Source organism: Pieris rapae, chromosome 24 (genome assembly GCF_905147795.1).
Source record: "Pieris rapae chromosome 24, ilPieRapa1.1, whole genome shotgun sequence".
Taxonomy (NCBI): Eukaryota; Metazoa; Arthropoda; class Insecta; order Lepidoptera; family Pieridae; genus Pieris; species Pieris rapae.
This window is the reverse complement of record NC_059532.1, coordinates 1,454,918-1,479,701: the sequence shown is the minus strand read 5'-3', so window position 1 is coordinate 1,479,701 and position 24,784 is coordinate 1,454,918. Positions and strand designations below refer to the sequence as shown.

At 35.0% G+C, this 24,784-nt stretch overlaps 2 protein-coding genes across 2 annotated transcripts; one reads left to right on the top strand and one right to left on the bottom strand.

Moving 5' to 3' along the window:
• The first annotated feature begins 1,335 nt into the window (after positions 1-1,335).
• On the top strand, positions 1,336-10,485 carry LOC111002130. The gene is made up of 9 exons (XM_045633673.1): positions 1,336-1,419; positions 2,312-2,371; positions 3,241-3,273; positions 4,614-4,739; positions 6,566-6,776; positions 7,914-8,021; positions 8,608-8,755; positions 8,836-9,025; positions 10,347-10,485. Exons 1-9 carry the CDS (start codon positions 1,396-1,398, stop codon positions 10,467-10,469), a joined length of 1,023 nt encoding a protein of 340 aa, XP_045489629.1. The 5' UTR covers positions 1,336-1,395; the 3' UTR covers positions 10,470-10,485.
• Positions 10,486-11,442: 957 nt separating this feature from the next.
• Positions 11,443-23,730, bottom strand: LOC111002128 (stAR-related lipid transfer protein 7, mitochondrial). The gene is made up of 9 exons (XM_045633654.1): positions 23,291-23,730; positions 22,682-22,797; positions 22,120-22,241; positions 21,163-21,329; positions 19,738-20,004; positions 17,935-18,099; positions 16,613-16,696; positions 15,965-16,210; positions 11,443-14,236 (listed from the first exon to the last, which is right to left on the bottom strand). The coding sequence occupies exons 1-9, from the start codon at positions 23,546-23,548 to the stop codon at positions 14,168-14,170; spliced, it is 1,494 nt and encodes a 497-aa protein (XP_045489610.1). The 5' UTR covers positions 23,549-23,730; the 3' UTR covers positions 11,443-14,167.
• Positions 23,731-24,784: the final 1,054 nt, after the last annotated feature.

The window sequence follows — 24,784 nt, the reverse complement described above, 5'->3', positions numbered from 1 at the left end:
TTTCTTTAAAGGAAAGCAGGCTTTAACAATATGTGCTTAAATTAAAAAATAATGTGTGTGTGTGTTAAATGTGTGTACATATGTAAGAAGTGAAACTTCCTTATGACCTTAGTCGAAAAATTATCTATTATATATACAACTTTACATAAATTGGTTCAATAAAGTTAATATAGTTAAAGTTTAAAAAAAGGCTTTTATTACCATAGACATGAATACAAAAAAAATCATTTTACCTTATTACTACTAAGATTATTACAGAATTTCATTAATTGTAATAGAACTATTATTATCATTGTTATCGTTATTACATATTTTTATTATTAATTGCTTCGAATGTCTTCGAATAAATAGTGACAAGAAAAATATGGCGTGTAACGGAAAACGCCGCCCATGGACACTCTCAATGCCAGAGGGCTCGAGAGTGCGTTGCCGGCCTTTTAAGAATTGGTACGCTGGTGCTTTCCAGCTCTGGGGTCACCGGTACTATCTACCCAGCGTCAACTTACATTTTTAATTAGCTGTGCACTTGGCCCATGGCCCAAGAGTCTCTACTCCAAAGGGTACAAAATCACAGTTGGAGGTACATATATTTGAGACATTTGTGAACTAGTTTTAATTAGAATATAAAATTTTATGTTTTATTTGAAGTTGCAACCATTACACCATGTTCTACAATACAAAGAAGAATGACAATTATTTAAGTACATAATAATAATAATAATAATAGCCTTTATTCAGATACATTTTACATAATATATTTTATATACATTTAAACAAATTTTCATTTTAATCTAATTCTGGTGCATCTGTGTGCCCTTTAAGTACATACATATTAATAAATAATTGTAACTTCTTCTTTGTGTTTCTTGCATCGGCTATGTATGAAGCGGCGGTGTTTCGATTGTTTTAGTGCGTTGTTTGTGCAATTTTTGAGGGTAAAGGTGTTTTGTTGTATATTATGTCACTTTATTACGTTAATTATAATTAACTAAATATTTTCGACGTCCTGGTGGACAGAAAAACTGTGTCCAGATTATGTTTCCACCATACAAACTTCTAATATTTAAGATTATTTATACAATAAATAAATAAAATAACTTATCATGTATGAAGTTTTGTGAAGTATTTCTGAGAAAATAAATATAGATTATTATTATTATTCTACGTGACTACATGAGTAGGCATGGTGAAATAGGAGTAACTACGCACTTACATTCTCTTGGACATAACACGCAAATTCGATAATTGGTAAAAATACATATATAAAGTTGAGAGTTTTAGTTAAATATTGAACTTTTATAGTCAAATTAACAAGTTAGTTAAATGTAGTTAACTTTATCGTAAACTATTACAAGCAATTAGTAACACATCGCTTTAGCGCGCACAAAGTTACAAATGAAATTGTTCCGCACATTTCTGGTATGTTTAAATTTTATATAATAATACCTTTTATTTCAAGAGCAGTGTTGGCCTAGTGGCTTCAGCGTGCGACTCTCATATCTGAGGTCGTAGGTTCGATCCCTAGCTGTGCACCAATTGTCTTTCTTTCTATGTGCGCATTTGACATTTGCTCGAACGGTGAAGGAAAACATGGTGAGGAAACCGACATGTCTTAGACCCAAAAAGTCGACGACGTGTGTCAGGCATTGGAGGCTGATCACCTACTTGCCTATAAGATTTAAAAATGATCATGAAACAGATTCAGAAATCTGAGGCCAAGACCTAAAGAGGTAGCGTAGGCTGTAGCGCCACTGATTTATTTATTTACCTTTTATTTTAGATACTTTTTCAACAGTTTTTAATTCAATTTTTTTTAAATATCTATCTGCTGTTTATTAGCAAAGGCTCGTCTTAATCCCTCTCTTTGTGCCACTCACTGCCATGCTGTTTCTTCTCTTCCGTGCTACGCCCTTGATTTGAGAACTTGATGTAAAATTAGAAGCATTCAATGTATATTTGTTTTTTGAAGTTCATAAGTGTACATTGTGTTACATATATGAATAAATTAATATGAATATGAATAAAAATTTTCAATTGGATACTAAATTGTAGTAAATAAGATTACAATAGAATGCTACAGGGACCAAACTTTTAAAATTAGTTTAAATTTTCTTTTTATTATTTTTTAATTTGCGAGTTAAAATAATTTGATTTTTATTGTGTAAATACACTGTCTATTAGTTGCATATTATTTTATAGTTTTTCTTTAATAAATAAAAGTTTATTCATGTTATATGAATAAACTTTTATTTATTTACTTAATTTAAAGATTATTTTTATTTTAAATTTTTATTATAATTTAAATTTTTAGATTTTAGTTTGGGCACGATTATCCAAAGGTGATAATGGAGAAGTATCATCATTCCAGTTGGTAAGTTTTATTTTTAGCTCAATAAATTTAATATTTAAAGAAATGTTGAAGTGAAATCTTCTAGCGGCATAAAAAATTTTAGACTCGCGTCACGACTCAGGACCCTGATCGAAAATTCGTAAAACGGATGGAGAGTAGACAGCTGGCGCGGCGTATTTAATGTAATAGTACCTGGATGGCCGAGCTTTGCTCGGTATTTTTTTTTTTATAAATTGTGTTTTTGGAAATTATATATAAGCACGAATTACATACTAATCAAATAATGAAATATGAACAATATAGATTATATATGCTGGAATAGCTTTACAGTTGTTGTGTCGTTAAAGCAATTTAAAAAAAATAGTATTATTATTCGCCGATAGATGTCAGGAAGATACATTTTTCAGCTTAAATTGGGACTACTCAAACACCACCTTTTTGTTATTTTCTATCATTTATTCCTAGCTAGATCGATTTATCGCCCCCGAAACCCCCCGTATACTAAATTTCATGAAAATCGTTGGAGCCGATCCCGAGATTCCAATTAAAGATTATATATATATATATATATATAATCTTTTCTTTATGAGCAAGCTCGTTTTAAGATATAAGATAAGATAAGGTAAATTGTCACGTTTCTATACGATAGTGCAATAAATAAATATTGTATTCTGTCTACGACATAAATGACATTTATACTGATAATCAAAGCAAATCGTAAAATGATTACCTTACCATACCAAAATCAGCATACAGCGGATTGGATACCAAATACTCGGATCCGAGATCTAGAACTGGTAATGGTTTAAAAAAAATAAACGGACGCTCCACTCGGATCCGAGAAAATAGCACTTAATATGTTAATTAATAAAGAAATACTTTTTTTCCAGCTTGCAAGACTATCATTTCCAACAGTGGAGACAGTAAGTATACCATTATAAGATCTAGTTCTTCACAAAATCTAGTTATCTATTTAGATTTTATACTCCAGAAATGCGTGACAAATTTATTTATTAATTCAAATTACAATTCATTTTAACCAGTAAAAAAAATCTTGTATCAGGGTTCCCAGGTCTTCCATAAAACTATAATATAGACTTAATTGAATATCGACCTTTAATTAACTATCTAGAGATTCAGTTAACTTTCTGATTTAACTACTTTATTGCGACAGAAAGACTACGGGTACTTGGATGTCCCGCACATTCCATTCGTTAGCGAAACTATTTATTTGTACACTAACCGAGTTTAAAAGAGTTGCTTGCTATGTTGTTAGTTATAAGATATAGGTATATAAATACATATAAATATGTTTTAATGTTTTTTATGGTATACCATAAAAAACACAGCTGGTGCAGATAAAATCCAGCCATTGGTGAGGTGGGAGAGTTAGCAGAATTACTTTATTTGAAAATAAATTTTGTTTTAGTAATTTTAAATACTATGAATGATATTTCAAATGTAAAATGTCAGTTTTGTTTAATTCTTTTTTATGTAGGTATATTAATGAATTTTCTTGTTTTCTATTACATACATATTATTTATCTACGCTGTTTAGGTTTTATGTTTTGTCTTAGTGTTTTGTTTGATGTGTATATAAGCTATAAGATTATAGCTATGTAAATATGGGTGATGTTTAAAAAAGTAAATAATTCCCATTGACGTTATCACTAAATAAGAAAATCAAATACTGCCCTCACTCGTATATTGCTTACGTAATACCTGAACAGTATTCAGAGACTGGGTGAGCTAACCCACTTAAACCACCTCGAGTAGTTCCTACAAAACCCCATTGAGAGGTTTCAGTCTCCCAGCATGTTACACTCACTAACCCTTTGGTGACCATGGAACATTTCTCGTTTCAAAGTCTCTTGACAGCGGAGTGAACGAAAAAAAAAGAATACATTTATTTTAGAACATAAGATCATCATGGTATCACATATTCCACGTCATTAAATTCGAGCCTGTTGGCATCCCAGAGACACCATTTGGAGAAAAAGCCGCCGTTAAAAACATAAAAAACGCAAATCATCAAACAATACTACAATATTTAAAACAAATATAGCAAATTAATTAAAGGTAGCGTGCACAGCACTAGTCCCTTTTATCAACTAGATAATCACTAATATTATAGTAAGCCTTTTTACACAGCTTTTCTTTAATACATTCCTTAAATTTATTAAAAGGCAGAGACAGATCCTCTGGGATTTTATTAAAGAAGAGTATCCCTTTTTTAATGGCTGAATATTATTAATTATTCCAGAAACCCTACAACATGCCGAGCGCGAAGGAGATTGATCCGAGGCACAGCTACGCAGAAGAGAAGTTCGACAATCTTCTGAAATATACCAGTTACATGAACGCAAGGATTAAGGAGCCGCACAATCCAGTAAGTTCACGCGGTCGTGTCCGCCTCACTATTATTATGATCAACTTATCTTTTGCTGCTTACAATACTCCTATATCTTTTATCTATTATTCCTATATTAGTTTAGTTTAGTTTATTTTTATTTCTTTTTGTTTATGTATGCTTTTTCCTTCTTATTGTATTTGTAATATGTATTTTTGCACTTCTTGCCTACCTTATGTAATATACTCACAGTGGTTGTCTGGAAGAAATCGCTGTAAAGCGATAAGGCCGCCAGTTGCTTTTCCTTAAATTATGTTTAATATATTTTTTTTACCTTTTATGTAATGCAACGAAGTGTTATTAAATAAATAATAAATAAAATACTCATTGGTAATTTTTTTGACGGCGTCTTTAAAATTACGAATTGATTATATTAAAAAATTTATTAATAAATAAATAAAATAAACCATAAAAAGGTTTTGAATTTGACATTGACACTTTTATGGTTATTAAATTATAATAAAAATGGCACTCAAATTCGTTCCATTTCGCGTATTATACTGGTCAAAGTCACCATTTGTTTTAAAATCGTTCATTATCGTACTGAAGGTATTTTTTTGAATAAATATTACTTATTATATACGATTAGTCGATCATTATATATTTACATGGCGTTTAGTAGAATTAAGTTGGAAAAGAAAAATCACTAATTGGACATTTATAAAAATCTACATTTCAATAACAGATAATTAGCAATTAATTAATATAATATACTAGCTGCCCCCGCTAACTTAGTTTCTCCTTCGTTTCACAAAATAAATTTAATTTGAACTTTAGCCTCAATAACACGTGGTGATCATGATATTTAATTGTAGCTTATATGACACGTTTGTCGGTTTACTATAGCAGTGTCATCTAAAAAGTATTGACATCTGTTAGAATCTTTTGGAGTTAATAGATAATTATGACTGTCAATTAATTATCGACAAAAAATTTGCAATAAAATAAAATTGCGACTATAATTAAAGATCTAAGCTATCCTATCTCTTAAGTTGGACCGAACTGCTCACGGTGTGCCAATTTAATTTAAAATCGGTTAAGTACTTTAGGAGTCCGTCGCGGACAAACATCGTGACAGGACATTTATATATATTAAGATTGTCTTCTTACATGATTGATAACAAAAATAAAATACAGTAAATAATAAAACAAAAATGTTATTTGTAAATGAAAACTTTTTTTTACGTTAAACCGACTTTCAGATGTAGGCACCCTTTGTAAAGTTAAAAAATGTTGTGTGGTTTTTATGAAACCACGGTTAAAGTGAAACTTTTTTTCACATTACAGACATTTAGCTAAAAATTTTTGGAACAATATTCCATTAAGGGTATAAAATCGCTTTATCAATCTTAATTTTAAACTTGGAAAATTGGAATGATAATGGGACTAATAAAAGTAGACTAAGTCTCCAACTAATATTTTTATTGAATTCTGTGTCTTTGAGAGTACGACATACATAATACATAACAATTATTTAGATTATATACACATATTAAAATAGCGTGGAGCACTGGCTCAAATGAATAAGTCTATACACTACACGGTCAGCTGCTGCGAACTATGTCCGTCGCCATATTATCGGCCTTAGCTGCTATGAGCGCATTTCACTTTATCCCTACTCCGCGGCCGACCATCACGATACCTGCGCTACACAGACCAAAAAGTTTGAGACGATGTAATAAAAGTTTCACTTTAATAAAACAAAATTTTTATTTGTAAATGAAAACTTTTTTTATATTAGACTTTCAGGCAGTCTTTGTGTAGTTAATAATTCCGCATTAAATTTTTAAAACTGTAACTTTCAGACAGAGCGAAGGGAAATCTTGGAAACGGCTGAGAAGAAGTTGATTACCTTTGTCGACAATCACATTAAGGATCTGAAGAGGCTCCTCTTCGCCACTGACATGGCCCTCATGTCTATGGTACTGCTGAAATTGAACAAGAAGATGGATACGTCAGAGGCTAAAATTAAATCAACGCAAGCTAAGATACCATTTGGATTGTACACGAGTCCAGGTAGGTTTTAAGAACAGAACAGACCACCACTATTTTTTTTTTTTTTTTATAGAACAGGGGGCAAACGGGCAGGAGGCTCACCTGATGTTAAGTGATACCGCCGCCCATGGACACCCTCAATGCCAGAGGGCTCGCGAGTGCGTTGCCGGCCTTTTAAGAATTGGTACGCTCTTTTCTTGAAGGACCCTAAGTCGAATTGGTTCGGAAATACTTCAGTTGGCAGCTGGTTCCACAGAGTGATGGTGCGCGGCAAAAACTGCCTGGAAAAACGCGCAGTTGTGGAACGGCGGACGTCGAGGTGATACGGGTGGAATTTCGTATTCTGCCTCGACGTCCGATGATGAAACTCAGCTGCAGGTATTAATCCGAACAACTCCTCTGAACACTCTCCATCTCTCTATTTGGTTTGACATACGGCCTCTTAGCTGTATTCCCATCCCTTTCTTTCCCATACAACTGTTCGCGCGGAAAGTCGACGGGGTAGTATAGAGATGTTATGGATATGTTATTTCGGATCGGAATACGGATATGGATATATTCTAATTAATTTGCTATATTTGTTTTAAATATTGTAAAATTGTTTGATGTTTTTTTTTAAAGAGTACCGAGAGTTTTTTACGCCGGCTTTTTCTCTCGGCCAACACCCTCTGTCTTCTTTGCCGATGAGTAGGGATGCCTACAGGTTCAAATTTAATGACGTGGAATAAGTGATATTATAAGACTTAGGATAAGACCCTTGTCCTGAAAATGACACTACAACCTCTTTAGGTCTTGGCCTCAGATTTCTGAATCTGTTTCATGATCATTTTCGATCACCGTTCGAGCAAATGATAAATGCGCACATAGAAAGTCCAGTGGTGCACAGCCGGGGATCGAACTTACGACCTCAGGTATGAGAGTCGCACGCTGAAGCCACTAGGCCAACACTGCTCTTACGAATGCGATAGCAATACATAAACACCGAAAACTTTAAGTGGGAATAAAGTGAACACTCGTGTTCACTTTAGTTATTGGCCAATACTGCTCAAGATATTTTTACACATTTTTACAGATGTGTAAAAAGAGTATTTATTTCCATAACAACTTCCTTCTCAAGTCTTAAGACTTATTCTTTATATTTAAGGACCTTTATTACAGAGTTCAAATGTCTGGGAACATCGTACTACGTGGCGTCCGCACACAACCAAGAAGATGTTCAAATGATATTGTCGAGTGAAAGAAAGCCTCACTGCTATACTTTTAGAGGTATTTTAGTTCCAAAACCATTCCCACTGAATTTCAATCCATTTTTGACCATTTGAGATAAACAGCTTAATCCATATTTGATTTAAAAGTGTGCCCTTAACCAATTGACGGATTGTAATAGCAATCTGCTGTCGATACAAGCTATCCATGGTAGGTCGGATCGGTGTATGTGGATAGACTTTTGCATGAAAATGACAGTTTAACTGTGCCATTATCTTAAGATTTTAACTTACACCAGATTTTTAAATAAAAAGCTATTTGATTTATTTGAAACATAGACATGTATATTTTAATATATTTGTACGGTTTTATTTACTTTATTTTGTTTATATTGATTATCAAATATGAGTGTAAAGCGTGAAAAGATTGCGTTCTATCCGTCGCCAAAAATGGATTGTCTTCGTAGGTTTTGGTTATTGGGATGCAGAGACTGCTCCTCAGTATTTTTTAATCCATTACAACCACAGCACATTTTATTTATTACATAAAAAAAATTTTATCTCTCATTTTTTATTTTGCTTTGATTATTGTGTTTTGTGTTTGTGTGTGTTTTGTTATTATATTTGATTTAAAACATTGCTTGTAGGCGCATTTGCATTCTCCGGCTTCTACCATAGACACTCAGAGACGACATACGTTGGGCCTCATGCGGAACAGTTCCAGGCGAAGGACCCGAGCCAAGGTCTCTATTGCCACTCTGATGATAGCTGGAGTGACGCGCAGTGCATTTACAAGTAATGTTAATACTTAGAATGTTTTAGCTTTTGCACAGATTTTATCACAAAAAAAATCACCCGCTTATTCCTTCTTTCAGAATAAATCCGCGCGAAGAATTCCCTGAATCCGTCGAGTATGAGCCCAAGGTCTCCTACTGGTGTGGTCCGTATCGATACTTCATACCAGCCACGACTGATATACGCTGTATCTTCTCTATATTCTCTATGAATTTCATTCTGAGATTTGGATATGATGGCGTGACATATAAAAGCTCGGATCTGTCATTTGTAAGTCAATTGTCATTTGGGATTCAACACTCATTAGGTTTTTTTTTAATGAACTTTGGCTTCAATCCCACCTGATGTCAAGTGAGATGTGGCCTATTGGAAGACCTGGTATTGTCTATTATATAATAAAACTACCTAACTACCTAGGTAATATGATGGGGGGCAAGGAGTTCCACTCCTTTGCTGATACAAAGTGTGCAAGGCATCTGGTGGTGATGTCAACAATCATAGGGTGGAACTAGCGTACTTTAATGAAGGAATATCATAAGGAAACAGGCACAGTGCTGATCACCAACTTAATTAGAAAAAAAAGGGATCCCGAAACTTATACTGAAGTCCCTTTAGTTTAGCAGTACTGGTTTCGGTATTTGGGATACCGTATTCACCATACGTCAAGCAAGTGTGGCGCCGCACCGCAATTATTTCTAGCTATAGGGTGCCACACGGGCGTTGCTGTGTTTTAATATACAGTAATACCCCGACTTACACTACCTCGACTTACGCGAATTCGGAGTTACGCGATTTAATTGTAATAAATAAATAAAATCATTTTTGTTACAAAACATGGAATTAAAAAATTACTAGGATGCTACGAGGAGATATACGGGAGAAGAAAACGACTTTGTAATTACAATTTATGAAACCTTCAACATCAAACTAACTTCGGATTGCGTTTATACACTCTATTAATATAGTTTGTCATATTATCTAGAATGAGATACTAATTATTATTAGGAAATAATTAGTATCTCATTCTAGATATTATTGTCAATTCAATTATTGTTTTATTTAGTCTCCAGTCCCAATTAAACATACTTTGTATGTTTGTTATGCAAATATGCAAATTTGTACCCCGACTTACGCGAATTCGACTTAGGCGGATAGCGCTCAGTCCCACCTATCGCGTAAGTCCGGGGTATTACTGTATTTTACCCCTCCCCGCCTCGTCTGGCACATCACAAGTCCGGCGCGCTTGCGGTGTGACGCCGCGCAACACATCGTGTAGCATGGAATAGTAATTTGTACGTACGATGACATGACGGCGTCGCACCACCGTGTAGCCGCGCTCTTAGACCGAGTCGACGGCATCACAGTCACAGAAGGCTAATCATCTACTTGCATATTCATTTATTTATTTCCAGTAAATTTTCCTATCTTAACAGTTACAACTAATGCGATAGAAATACATTATATTACCCACACCAACTAACCTACATAATTTCTGTATCTATTTCATGAATATGAAATAACAATCGGAGGAACAGATCTAAATAGTTTGCAGTTTATATAAAACCCTTAAAACTCTTGTGTATACTTCCAGATGTACCAAAATGGACAAGTGTTCTACACGGACGAGCCGTGGGCTGGCATGTCCTGTTGGAATTGGGCCTGCAAATGGAGACACAATCAGAATCAGCGATCCAACGAGTTCTTTGTTAATTAAATTGTGTTTGAAACTATTGTCTATTTATTATAAAACTCTAGAATGTCAACTTAAGTTGCAAGAGCTGTCAAACCATAACTGTATGGAGTTTGACATTTAACAGCACTCAAGACGGGACTGTAGCGTAAGAATATAGACTATTAAGACACAGATTTGAGACTTAGGGTCTGTTTCACAATGTGCGGATAAGTTCCAAATAAGCTATTTATTACTTATTGGTAGGATAAACAGTATTTTTGCGTTTCACGACTGGCGAAGTATCTTGTTCGGAACTTTTATCTTTCGAATAATTTATGTGGTAGTTTATCCATACATTGTGAAACAGGCCCTTAGTATGACTGCTGTCTGTTAGAAACATATTATGACTGGCGTGTCTTAATCTTATTGGATTCGACATATGCGAGTCACGACTAAAAGCTAAGCATGACTCCCTTCTGACAAAAACTTATTGGATTTTACATAAGCGAATTCAAACATATATTAAATTAAAACTGGCGTGTGTCAAAAACTTATTGGATTCGATATATGTGAGTCACGACTTAGCGCTAAGTATGACTACCTTCTGACAAAAACGTATTGGGTTTGACATAAGCGAATAAAAACATATCGCTAATTGAAACAAGCGTTTGTCAAAAACTTATTGGATTCGGTATATCATGTGAGTCAAGACTTAGTGCTAAGTATGACTCCCTTTTGACATAAACTTATTGGATTTGACATCGAGTCAAACCTAAGCGCTAATTTTGACTGGCCTGTGTCAGAAACGTATTAGATTTTGACATACAAGACTTATTTGCATTTACTTTCATTCAATTACAATATATAAATTGAATAGTGATTTACTATATTTTAGAGATATCCAATTACTGAATGGAAATATTTATTTTATAAAAAAAATATTGGGACATCCTTATTCTGGGTTTTAGTTGTGACACATTTGTAGTTGGGTTTATGTAGGAAATAAAAAACTCTGTATAAAACATAACATATATTCAGAACTAAGTGTATAACATAACAACTTACATATTATTATAATTTGTACATAATATAAAGCTATAAATCTACAAACACTCATACTATAGTATCTGGAATAGATAGTTTTCGCATACTCGGCTGGAAATATTGCCCAAGATTCAACTTTGTCAAGTGTAATCTGTGATGACATTTGACATGGCGCGTTTTTATAACTGAAACTGTCATCGTTGTAATTTTCAAAATGGCGCATCTTTGAATTAACATTTTACTAAATATTTTTCTCCAAAAAGATACGATTTTATTTATATTGAAACCATAAATAATAAATTAATAGAATTAAATTAATGTATTATTTTATTTATGATTTATAAATAAAATCATACATATTTAACGTTATGTAATTCATCATACTGTCTCTTTTCTTTGTATAACAACAACGCACGTGCGACAGAGACAGCTAGATCAACTACGTCGTAGGGCGCATTTTCTAAATCTTAAACACGCAATATTTAAAGCCGACGTCTCCATATTATTTAAAATCTACCTAATAAATATTATGTATGACATTATTACTACCGACAGGCTTTAATAGCGATTCCGACATTCCAATACTGTTGCTTCGATCAGCTACAAAGACTACACCGAACTTTCTTACGGAGTTATAATAGGAAACAGACATGTCAAGTTAGCTATATCCAGACAAATGGCGCTATTCTAAAATTTTATTTCAGGAATCATAAAAGTTGTTTTAGTGTGGAGATGTTTGTGACCTCAACCATATTTTATTTTCTTGTTCCCAATATGACAGCACCACCTTTCTGAATTCCTTACAATTACTACATGTTCCGTTTCCGGCTAAATTCCTCTTTTGCTTTATCCTTTATCAATAGCTTCTTCCTTAATCAGTAATTAATATTTAATATGTGTATGTCTATATTTTGTTTCTAATAGCTTATCCCTTCGTTTCCTTTAGATATCTTTGTTTATTTCGTCGCGTGTGTACTTTCCCATTTTACTTAAAACTGGCATTGAGTTAAAACTAGTAGGGGGGGGGGGACATAAGTAGGGGGTAATAGCGGGCAGGCTGGGTTGTCCAATTAATTTTCTGATCAGAGCTAAAAAAAGCTGCTTGGAAATTAATTAATTATATAATAAGCTAGAACAGCGCGAACAGAATTGAGAACGTTGGCAGTGGCACCGTGGCCAAGGTCGGTGAAGGAAGACTTTCGATTGGGGGAGTGCTGCTGTTGTTGTTGCTGCTAATAGCTGCAATTAGTTCTGCGGAAGTTTCACTGGAGCTGGATGGTTGGTTGAAAGGCCACTTTTTGGGTCGCCAGCGGAGTAATCTCTGTTTCCCGTAAAACCCATGGCCGATTTTGAATTATTGGCGTTGTTGGAATCGCTATAAGGTCTCAGGTCTGGGTTCGATATTGTCTATTGCTTCGAAAGTTTTGGAGCGAGCGAATTTGAATTCCACAAAATGTCAAAAATAAATGCTACATAAATATTTTCTATGGAATTTTTTCCAAGGAAAAATGCGTGAATTCCCAAAGCTTCAATCAACCATAATTATTCTAAGATCTATACAGGAAAAAGCTCTTGATACTAGTTAATTTGACGTTTACAATACAGGCTTAGTAAATAAGGTGGACAATTTGGCTTATGGCACAGTTAAACAGTTCAGCGGGTACTATATGACCACGCCCATTTGTATACATCTTCCTTTGGGTCACGCTTATCGCAAAGTGTTTTCGTCTATAATTAAAATCTAGCTACCGTCAAAGTCACACATTTTACACTGTCACAGTGACAGCTATTTTGTCACACCATTTTGACAGTGACAACTTTGACATATACCGACTTGTTGTTAAAATCACTTTAAAAGATCAACCGACCCCTCGTTTAAGGTTCTGTTGAAACTGGGTTCTGCTACAAATACTGTCCATGCATGTAAAAGACCATGGGATTGAGAGAATATCGCTTCCCGACAGTCGCGACCAAAACGCCCCATAAAATGCTTTGGCGGTAATGGGACACGCCCGTCGCAAAGTGATTTTCTGTCTCTGGTAATGGACCACTGACATAGCCCGTCAAAGTCACATTTGATACAAATAAAATGACAGTTAAAGTGCTGTCAAAACCGACCACTTTGACAGTGACAGTACCGTTAAAAGCCACAAACTTGACACAGTACCGAACAGTTCACATGTGTATCATGACAGTTAAATTCAATGTTAAAATTGAATTTCATATAGCCAAGAACCAGGTTCAAGTATTGCGTAAGCACTATAGTGGGAGAGGGGGGAGACGATCTTGGCGATCTTTTTAGATGATTACGGCTTGAAAACAAAACGCATTTTCCACGATGCCTACAAAAATTAATACTATTACTATTATTTTTGAGAGCTTAGCTTACTTTTGCTGATAAAAGAGGGGGGATAAATTACAGTAAGAGCGCGGCGATACAATGCGATAACGGCGCCGCACCGCAATTATTTCGAGCTATAGGCCACCCGGGTGCGTTGCGGTGTGGCAATGTTTACCCTTCCCCGCCTCGTCTCGCAGGTCACTAGTCCGGCGCGCTTGCGGTGCGACGCGTCGTGTGACATGGTATAGTAATTTCTATGTACTTTGCGGCACCGCACTACACCGTTAACGCATCGTGTGGTCGCGCTCTCAATCTGCTTACGTAATACTAGAACGGTACAGTCAGCATTTTTAATCTATACAAAATAATAGAAAGGATACAGATATCTCCACCAGCTTCCGTTTCCATTGTCTTCCGTTGTATCCTAAAAACAACCAACATATCTTAATATATATATTTCTTGTGTGCGTGTGTATGTGACTGAACTCCTCCTAAACGACTGGACCGATTTAGACGAAATTTTTTGTGTGTGTTCGAGGGGATCTGGGAATGGTTTAGATTCACAATTTTGTCCGCTGGACAATGTTTTTTTAATTAATTTTCAATTTATTAGTTGTTGTTGATTTTGGAATGTTTTACATTGGATCCGACAGACGGCGCTACCATCGCAGTGTCAAATTTTAAATAATATTCGAATTTTAATTTTAGTCTGTCCCGAAATTTAAAAAAAGTTTTGTTATCATTGTGTTATATCGTGTGTGACCATGTGCTGGATCGTTAGATATTGTCATAACATTTGAATAATAATTTTCATCAAAATGGCTTATTAAAAATTGAAATTTTGAAATTAAAGACGTGTAGACAGGACAACGTCTGTCGGATCCGCTAGTATAATATAGTATGGGATGCTTCTCGTATCAACGTCAGTCCCATCAGTGCCGGGGGAAGTTTTAACGGCTCAATATCTTTTCTCCAATTCTCTTCTAGAGTAGAGACTCAGGAATTTCAAGTGCTTAAAGATTTAAGTTGGAACCCGGTAGCTGACCGCAGAGGTGCTTTGCAATGCCAGCATTAAAGGGACTACACTGTTTAAATTAGTTTTATTTTATTATTATTATTACTATGTAAGTTAAGATTAGGAGGAAGACTCCCCGATACGACCTCCCATAATTATTTATAGGGTAAACTCTTTCCTCAAAAACTGTATTTCAAAATTCAAATTTCCAATAATAATAAAAAAAAACAAAATTCAAACTAAAATGGGTGCCTATTCCATGTTTGTCCCTTTTTGCGCGTCTTGCGTTCCCTACCTAAACAAGAAAACTAACCCCAAAAACGTACAGTAAAACTCCCAACTATACAGTTAACTACTAACTACTATGATATAAATGGAAAAGTACAAGAATTCATTCAGTTTGTGATGTTTTATTACCAGTTCTCTTCCATTCTACGCCCTTGATTTGAGAACTGGCAGTAAATATGATGTCAAGCATCTATGACGTTCATAAGACCTATATGAAAAATGATTTCGATTTATTTTGGTACTACCTTTTTCTACCTTTCACAATGATTATGTATATACTACCTGTCTAACTATAAAAACCTAGATTTCTACAAAAAAATTAACATACAGTTAATTTCTGTTCCTTGGAGTTCTTCAGAATTCTTGGACATGGAAAGATATTTAAATTATAATCCTTATATATTCTCTCGACGTTGATGACGTCGACTTGAAGACCCCAATAAGAGCTTTAGACCCACCCCCGTACTGCTAACAGGGCACGAACCCGACACCCGAAGGGGACATTTGCCCCAAACAGTCTTACAACGCTGATGTAACGAACAATGCTGTGGTAGAATTTTTAGTATTTCTACATTATTATAAAATATCTTTATAATGACGAATAAAAACATTAACGGAAGCAGCAGTCTTTGCAATGTCTTCAGCATTCTCTCCTTGGGTTTGGTTGGAATCTAGGCTACACTTTGTCTATGTACATAGTATATGTATATACTGTGTCAGGCACAGATGGTTGATCACCAACACCATCTACTTAACCATTACTATCTCGGAAGAGAAACAGAAATCTAAGGCCTACCCCTAAAAGGAAGTACCATTGGTATAAATAACAATCACGAAACATTTACTCACTTTCTCCTCTTTTTCATCTACACTTTCCTCCCGTTCACTTGGTTTAACACTTTCTGGCTTTTCAGTATCACCTGATGCTTCACTTTGGGATTCAACTTTGTTTTCCACATTTTCTTCGACTTTCTCATTTTTTGCTTCATTCGTTGTTTCCACGCTTTTTACAATTTTATCATCGTTTATATCCGTCTGTGTTTCTTTATCTTTTTTTTCGATATCACACTCTAAATCTGGACCTAATTTTGATGACTGAAATGGGTATTAGTAAATATATATAAATATATAGTAAATTTTTTTAATTATAATAACATTTCGTTTACCCATACGGCATCAAAATTTACTGTCAAAATAATTCTACTATATATGCACAACAGAATCTTCAAAAATGATTAATCATTAAAAAATTTAATTTTTATTAAATAAAAATTTATTAAAAAAATAGGTATATTAATCTTCAAAAACTACATTAATCTTCAAAATTACATTAATCTTTAAAATTATATTAATCTCCCTTCTTCCCTGACATAAAATCTAACATAATATCTTGCAATTAGCCAATATCAATCCAGTCAAGTTAGTCTATTACAATTACAATAAAAATAAATTGTGTATTTATTATCATCGCAAGTTGGCCAAAGTTAATAAATTTACCTCCATATCTTGTTCGTTTATCTGTTGAACGTTCTCTTCAAAACTCACTTGATCCGGACCAAATGGTGTGAAGTCTGGTAAATCCTGAAAAATTCGCATCAGCTCAGTATGAAGCCTGATACACCGAGAACTTTTAAACCCAGAGTTTTCCATCTATTTGTGTGTCTTGTGTGTGCTATAACGCGGTCCGTGGCTACCGCGTTATAGCAAAGTATATACACTAAAATATTTGCTCCAGTTCATCAGAGTATTTTCATCCGTGTTTTCAGTACACAGACCAAAAGATTTATTCTGAATCGATTTCGAGAAAACATGACTGTATGAGACAAGGCTGTTTCGCTTTCGCACATATATTATTTCTCTGACATTTTGCACGTGAGTAATTAAAACGGAGTCTAACTAAAATCTTCTATTATTTAAAGCATCAGGCTCCAGGAACCATGCAATGAGGAAAATATTAAACTTCAAAATCTACATTTGCAGGACACAGAAGGGTGATCCAATAGAAAGAGAGAGAAAAGATGGAGGCCAACCTGTTTACTCCTTCGCTGCGTCCAATTCTAAATGCAGCCAGTGTTAGTAAGAACAAGAAACTGTAAATCTATATGTAATTATAGAAAAAAGACTAAGAATGTCAAATCCAGATATAAAAAGTGTGTCAAAGACGTATTGGATTTGACATATAGGCTCATACTTAGCTAAGTATATCTCGTTAGTGTTACAAACGTGTAAGATGATGATCAATGTGATGATGATAGTGGTGATGATGGTGGTGATGATGATAGTGGTGATGATGGTGGTGATGATGATGATGATGGTGGTGATGATTATGATGATGATGGTGGTGATTATGATAGTGAAAAATATCACGGCGATAGTGATGATGATTGTGTTGGAGATATCTTTCTTATGTAACAGGAGGAAAACGAAGAATCATCTGATGTTGATTAATACCGTCGATCATAGACACTCACAATGCCAGATGACGCGCAAGTGCGTTGCCGTCCGTTGTGTCCGAGTGCTAGTATGAGAGTATGAGTCTATATACTTAACCTTTAACTTATTTTTTTATTTATTTCACTACATTTTTCTATCTTAACAGTAATTACTAATACGATAGAATTTCAAAATCCCACACCAACTATTCTAGATAAAAACATTAAAAAATTAAACTTAAATTCCTAAATCTATCCATAACAATATAGCTAGCAACTCTTGTGAACTCAGCCAGTGTACAAACAAATAGGTCCACCTCAATAGCAACTCTGTTCACTATCCGTATTGCACTTATGTATTGGAATGAAGAATTTTTTATACATTACCTGTCTACCCCTACGATCCGCCCAGCTTCTGTAGTTTGTGGCCGCCTTCCTCATTTTCAACAAGTAGTCGGGGGCGGCACGACTCGACGCCCATGCGGCGACACCGCCCGGCATTCCGCCCACGGCCGGCTCGTCGTAGTACGTTAGAACGAACTCCATACCGGGCTGCACATACCATCTTTAACTTCTCTAAATCTCTTACGTTCAACTGTTACGTAAGCACTATGGGGGGGGGGAGGTTACGTTAGAACGAACTCCATACCGGGCTGCACATACCATCTTTAACTTCTCTAAATCTCTTACGTTCAACTGTTACGTAAGCACTATGGGGGGGGGGAGGTTACGTTAGAACGAACTCCATACCGGGCTGCACATACCATCTTTAACTTCTCTAAATCTCTTACGTTCAACTGTTACGTAAGCACTATGGGGGGGGGGAGGTTACGTTAGAACGAACTCAATACCGGGCTGCACATACCATCTTTAACTTCTCTAAATCTCTTACGTTCAACTGTTACGTAAGCACTATGGGGGGGGGGGGGGGGGTACGTTAGAACGAACTCCATACCGGGCTGCACATACCATCTTTAACTTCTCTAAATCTCTTACGTTCAACTGTTACGTAAGCACTATGGGGGGGGGGGGGAGGTTACGTTAGAACGAACTCCATACCGGGCTGCACATACCATCTTTAACTTCTCTAAATCTCTTACGTTCAACTGTTACGTAAGCACTATGGGGGGGGGGGGGAGGTTACGTTAGAACGAACTCCATACCGGGCTGCACATACCATCTTTAACTTCTCTAAATCTCTTACGTTCAACTGTTACGTAAGCACTATGGGGGGGGGGGGGAGGTTACGTTAGAACGAACTCCATACCGGGCTGCACATACCATCTTTAACTTCTCTAAATCTCTTACGTTCAACTGTTACGTAAGCACTATGGGGGGGGGGGGGGAGGTTACGTTAGAACGAACTCCATACCGGGCTGCACATACCATCTTTAACTTCTCTAAATCTCTTACGTTCAACTGTTACGTAAGCACTATGGGGGGGGGGGGAGGTTACGTTAGAACGAACTCCATACCGGGCTGCACATACCATCTTTAACTTCTCTAAATCTCTTACGTTCAACTGTTACGTAAGCACTATGGGGGGGGGGGGGGGAGGTTACGTTAGAACGAACTCCATACCGGGCTGCACATACCATCTTTAACTTCTCTAAATCTCTTACGTTCAACTGTTACGTAAGCACTATGGGGGGGGGAGGTTACGTTAGAACGAACTCAATACCGGGCTGCACATACCATCTTTAACTTCTCTAAATCTCTTACGTTCAACTGTTACGTAAGCACTATGGGGGGGGTTACGTTAGAACGAACTCCATACCGGGCTGCACATACAATCTTTAACTTCTCTAAATCTCTTACGTTCAACTATTACGTAAGCACTATGGGGGGGGTTACGTTAGAACGAACTCCATACCGGGCTGCACATACAATCTTTAACTTCTCTAAATCTCTTACGTTCAACTATTACGTAAGCACTATGTGGGGGGGGGGGGGGTATGTTAGAACGAACTCCATACCGGGCTGCACATACAATCTTTAACTTCCCTAATTCTCTTACGTTCAACTATTGGGGAGAAGGGGGGGGGTTACTTTTCTACATACTACCCACACATTGTCTATGCCTGAAAACGAAACGCATTTCGGAGGATTCCCAAAAATTCATAGGCTTACTTTTCCTGCAAAAGGGGGGGGGGGGGAAATGCTGTAAATCTGCATTTAAGACCATCTCACCTTATCAGCACCATGAATGGTCTTCACCACCATATGACTCCAGTACTCCGTGACTCGGATCGCGTGCTTCGTTTCCGGTACGTCTGGATGTTCGCACGCCTTCGATAGTATAATGTACACCTTATTGCCATCCCTCTCACTCGCCTCCTCTTCATATTTCTGTCTCGCTTTCGCGTGCACGCTCGTGAACTCGTACGTCTTTGGCGCCGTTAGTTCGACTTCCTTGTGACGTCTTATGTAAACGTAATCACGATTCGCAAATAGTCTCTGAAATACATGTGGAAATAACTCTATATTAAATTCTCATGTCACAAAATTCCGATACTAATCCGAAACGGCTCGACCGATTTTTATACAATTTAGTACCTATGCGTATTCAGATCTGAGAATCGGCTACTACCTATCTTTTGAACCCCTAATCGATAGGGGTGTCCAGCCCAATATATTATTTTTAATTTTTTAAGACAATTTATTTTAATGATACGGCATACAAAAATACATAAAACCCTTAATTTCCACCGCTCTGCAATTAACCCTTATTTTGCCTTTTTTGTGATAGAGATATATTCACAGAACAGTATTCATTCCAGAAAACCGAACAGTCTCTGGGGTAGCATAGCAAAATGTTATATGTTGGTATGAATTAAAAAGGTAGGCTACGTAAAATCATCTTAAGGAGAAATGAAGTTCGCGAGGGCAGCTAGGTTTTTTATTGTTTGTTTTATTTGTTTGTGGCTAAGATTTTTGTTATATTACATAGTATTAAACTATTCTAGGGAAACGGTAGAGAACTTGTGTGAAAGGTCGCCATCTGTTAGATTTGTATCAAATAATAAACAAATAAAATTGCAATAAAATAATATTGCGACTATAATTTGAGATTTAAACTATCCTATCTCTCAAGTTGAATCGAACTGCACATGGTGTGCGAATTTTATTATAATCGGTTAAGTGGTTTAGGAGTCCCTTGAGGACATACATTGTGACACGAGATTTATATATATTAAGATATCTAGCATCGAGTGTCCATGGGCGGCGGTATCACTTAACATCAGGTGAGCCTCCTGCCCGTTTGCCCCCTGTTCTATAAAAAAAAACTAAAGTAGGAACAAATTGACAGATGACAGCTGTCATAATTGGCTCCATAGTGAAGTCACCTTAAAAAATCGAACCGTTCCAGTATAACGTAAGCAGACTCACTACAATTTATCCCCTCCCATACTCTTATCAAAAAAGGTAAACAAAGCTCCCAAAAAGAATACAAAAACATATTAATTTTTGTAGGAATCCTTGAAATACATATCGTTTTCTAGCATAGACAATTTGTACGTAATATGTGTAAAAATAAACCCCCCCCCTTGCCCCTAAAGTGCTTACGTTAAACTTGAACGGATCGTATATCCATATAATATAAGTCATACTCACAGGCCAGAGAACCTCCCAATGCATAACCGCCTGATCAGCAATGCCATGAGCACCTCTCTGCACCACAGATAACGCAGCCACCGCACTATCCCAGGCCTTTCGATAAGCGCCATCTATTTGTACGGCCGCGTAATCACTAGCTGATACTTCCGGATATCGACCATAGACTAAAGGCGAAAAATTCAAAAAGCCGTTAACAGTAGGTATATTTTGTTAGATTGTTTAAGGCTCATTCATTTACACTTTTTGGACAATAATAAAACAACTAAAAAAATATGGTACAACAAGCATTTAACTAAAGAAAAAAGAAAGAAAGGATCAAAAAGAAGTGCTATAATTTAAATACAAAAATAATAATACAAAAAAAGCTATTAATATATAGAAAACTAAGTTAAATTATAGCTATGTTGTCACAATGACAAATGACAACGGAATGTTAAACTTCAACAATTGTCATTTCAGTTTTTTCAGTTATATGTTTGGTTATGTATATGCATTAATATTAAGAAACTTATTGAAATAACTTGTATATATAGTCTAATTAAATAAATATTTTAGCAACATAATTTTTCCAATTCCTTTTAATTGAATTGCCTTATCTTAATATATATAAATCACGTGTCACATTGTTTTTCCGCGATGGACTCCTAAATTACCGAAGCAATATCAATAAAAATTTGTACACCGTGTGCAGTTTAATCTTCCTTAAAAGATAGGATAGCTTACATCTTAATTTATACCCGAAGTATTATTTTATCGCAAATATTTGTTTATTATTTGATACAATTCTAACAGATGGCGCTGTATTAAAAGTACCAACATTTCACATAAGTTCTCCTACCGTTTCCCTTGAATAGTTTACTACTATGTTATATAACAAAAACCTTAGCCTCAGCAATTCTTGGCTGAGTCTGCTAGTAAATATATAACCTTTCAAATGTCTAACCTATAACATACCTTTATAAGCGTATTGCCCAGTTCCCGGCTTATATTCCTTCCTCCATATAATAACATCAACAGCTTCCATATATGGCACCCAACCGTCGACAGAGTCTTGGCTAGGTTTTGAGTCTTTGCATCTGAAAATAATGTGTCTAACTTCAATAATACAATAATGACAGCTATACCTCTTTAGACTCAAGTTTAAAATGTGACATTTACAATTTATGAATTAATAAGAGAAATTAAAATTAAATTCCTATAAATGGTTATTAACAATATGTAATATTGATTCTTGTTTTTTTCATATAACAGGAAGCCAAAAAATAAGTTCTGTTGTTACCGCAATTAGACAAATGCATTGATTATACATATAATTATAAATAATAATAATCAATCAAATAGTTTTTCATTGATTTTAATTTATGTTCCTCCTTCTGTCTTAGTTATAATTTTGGGTATGATTTTAAATTGAGACAGTATGGGTGTATAAATCCTTATACTTAGTTTTAAGCCTAGACTCTAAGAGTCTCACACTAAGTAGATATTATCAATATAGTGTACAAATAATTCTACTTACACACAGTATGAGACTCCATTCTGTTTCTTATCAATCACTAATCTTTTTCCACAACTTGTGCAATATACAGTCAGCTTGGCCAATTTCTCGAGCCCTTCCATTTCTTCGAGTAATTCCTGTAATGTTTTAAGATTTCATAAGATGAATAAGTATCTTGAATTGATAATACTTTTACTATAGATCATAATTGCAGAATGAATGTTTACTACATATACATTTATTTCCATCTAACAAAAAATTATTCTAATTTATTTGTACTTGTGTGATCAAACCAGTAACACACCAATATATTTAATTACCATATACATGTTAATTATTATTTTTAAAATGTACATTGTTCCAAAACAATACATATTATAAAATTTATTAATAATTGTTCTAATCTTACTACTTTAATGTATAGAAAACCTCAAATCAACAAATCTATGTAATCCAATATGTCAATATCACTTGGTAACAGCCTTGAGGAAATGATTATTATGCACTATGGCAAACAATGTTATTTTTATTACAGTATGTTTTTATACTACATATATATAATAGTGGCTATTACTATTCAAGGGAAATAAGATCAGTACATACGCGTGCAGTTAAACTAACATTATATACCTGTAATTCATTATCAGATATGCCTTGCTCGCAGGGAAACCCTTTATCACGACCTTTACACACCGCGGTGGCCGTCAACAGCAAGGTTCGCCGTGGCCGGAAAATTACTTGTTTGAAACACTGTATAACCTCCCTGACACCTCGGTCACGTCTGAACTTTCTCACTACAGTATTTATAAGATAATTTCGAGTCCATGTATTCCAAAATCTTCGAACTGCGGTATCTCTGAGGAAAAATTTAAACCGCAACGCCGACATGCTATTTGGAAGGAAAGTGATTTTTTATTAGGGAGATCGTACTAATAGCCCATTGCAAAAACTCGCGCGGTTGGTTTTCTTTTAATAATCCTTTGAGACGGGAAGTGTGTTAATATGTACTGCAGTCTGCAGTCTTGCGAAACTTAACCTTACAGCGTAATTTGAATTTGATAAAAATGACACAATACCGTGACACTTGAGTCTTGACAGCTATGGCAAGAAAGTGTTACCATTAACCCTTTTTCTACACATTAACTAAAACTAAATTATTGACTACTAAATATATTGTACACCACAACATTTTTTTTAATTTCATGTTCTGGTAACGAAACCTTAAGCCAAGTATTGTTTTCGGTGACTAACTATCACTTTTTTTTGCATATTATTTCACATATTATTCTAACGTTCCACTTCTTTTCTTAGATCATACCCATGATATTTTTATCGTATATGTATAATGCACTTTTTTTTTTACTCATGAATACCTATATTACTAACTTCCATTATTTCACTTGTCAAGAGTTGTGTATGAAAAATGAACATATGGTTTTAGCATTTCAAAAAGATATGGTTCATATCTGCAATCTCGTTAATACATAAAGAGCAAAAATTGTTATCTAAAAAATTAAGTTTAGTGATATAACTACAATAGTTTCATAAAGATAGCGATTAATGCCTTTAATAAAATAATAATAAAATCAAATTTAATTAAATAATAATAATAAAAATCGGAAAATCTACTTAAAAACTCAGCCTGTTTTCTTACAGTTTTACATAAAAGCTAGATAGTGTTGAACTTGAACAAATAATATCTGAGAAGCCACATCATTTAAATAATTTTTATGTCATAGTAGGCCTTAGCAGCTTTATTTTAACGTCTGATTATACCTCAACAAAGATTTTATCAGAAACGCATGCATTAACTGCTGCGGAAATAATTCTTCGTGTAATTCAACATTGTGGTTGGCCTTTTAGAAAAAATGTAAATATTGGAGAATTTACTAATGATATTTAACATAAGAATATGATCAATAACACTACTTACAGTCTCTATAAAGGTGAAGACTTTCTTTGTTCTTTTGGACTATTTTTTTCCAGTTACCACTGTTTAGCACTAAATACTAACGTATATTAACACTAGTTCAGTAATTCAAGTTGTTTTTTACTTTTTCAAAGTTCTCACTAGGCTGGTAATGTCCAAAAATTAAATATGTAGCCTTGAAATTCACGGGATGG

Excerpts from the sequence above, each read along its gene's own strand:
- LOC111002130 (XM_045633673.1), top strand. The coding sequence starts at position 1,396 with ATGAAATTGTTCCGCACATTTCTG. Across the intron at positions 1,420-2,311 it reads AATTGTTCCGCACATTTCTG|ATTTTAGTTTGGGCACGATT; the intron begins GTATGTTTAAAT and ends TTAAATTTTTAG. Across the intron at positions 8,756-8,835 it reads GACGCGCAGTGCATTTACAA|AATAAATCCGCGCGAAGAAT; the intron begins GTAATGTTAATA and ends TCCTTCTTTCAG.
- LOC111002128 (XM_045633654.1), bottom strand. The coding sequence starts at position 23,548 with ATGTCGGCGTTGCGGTTTAAATTTTTCCTCAGAGATACCGCAGTTCGA. Across the intron at positions 22,242-22,681 it reads AATGGAGTCTCATACTGTGT|ATGCAAAGACTCAAAACCTA; the intron begins GTAAGTAGAATT and ends CATTATTTTCAG. Across the intron at positions 14,237-15,964 it reads TAGATGAAAAAGAGGAGAAA|GATACAACGGAAGACAATGG; the intron begins GTGAGTAAATGT and ends GGTTGTTTTTAG.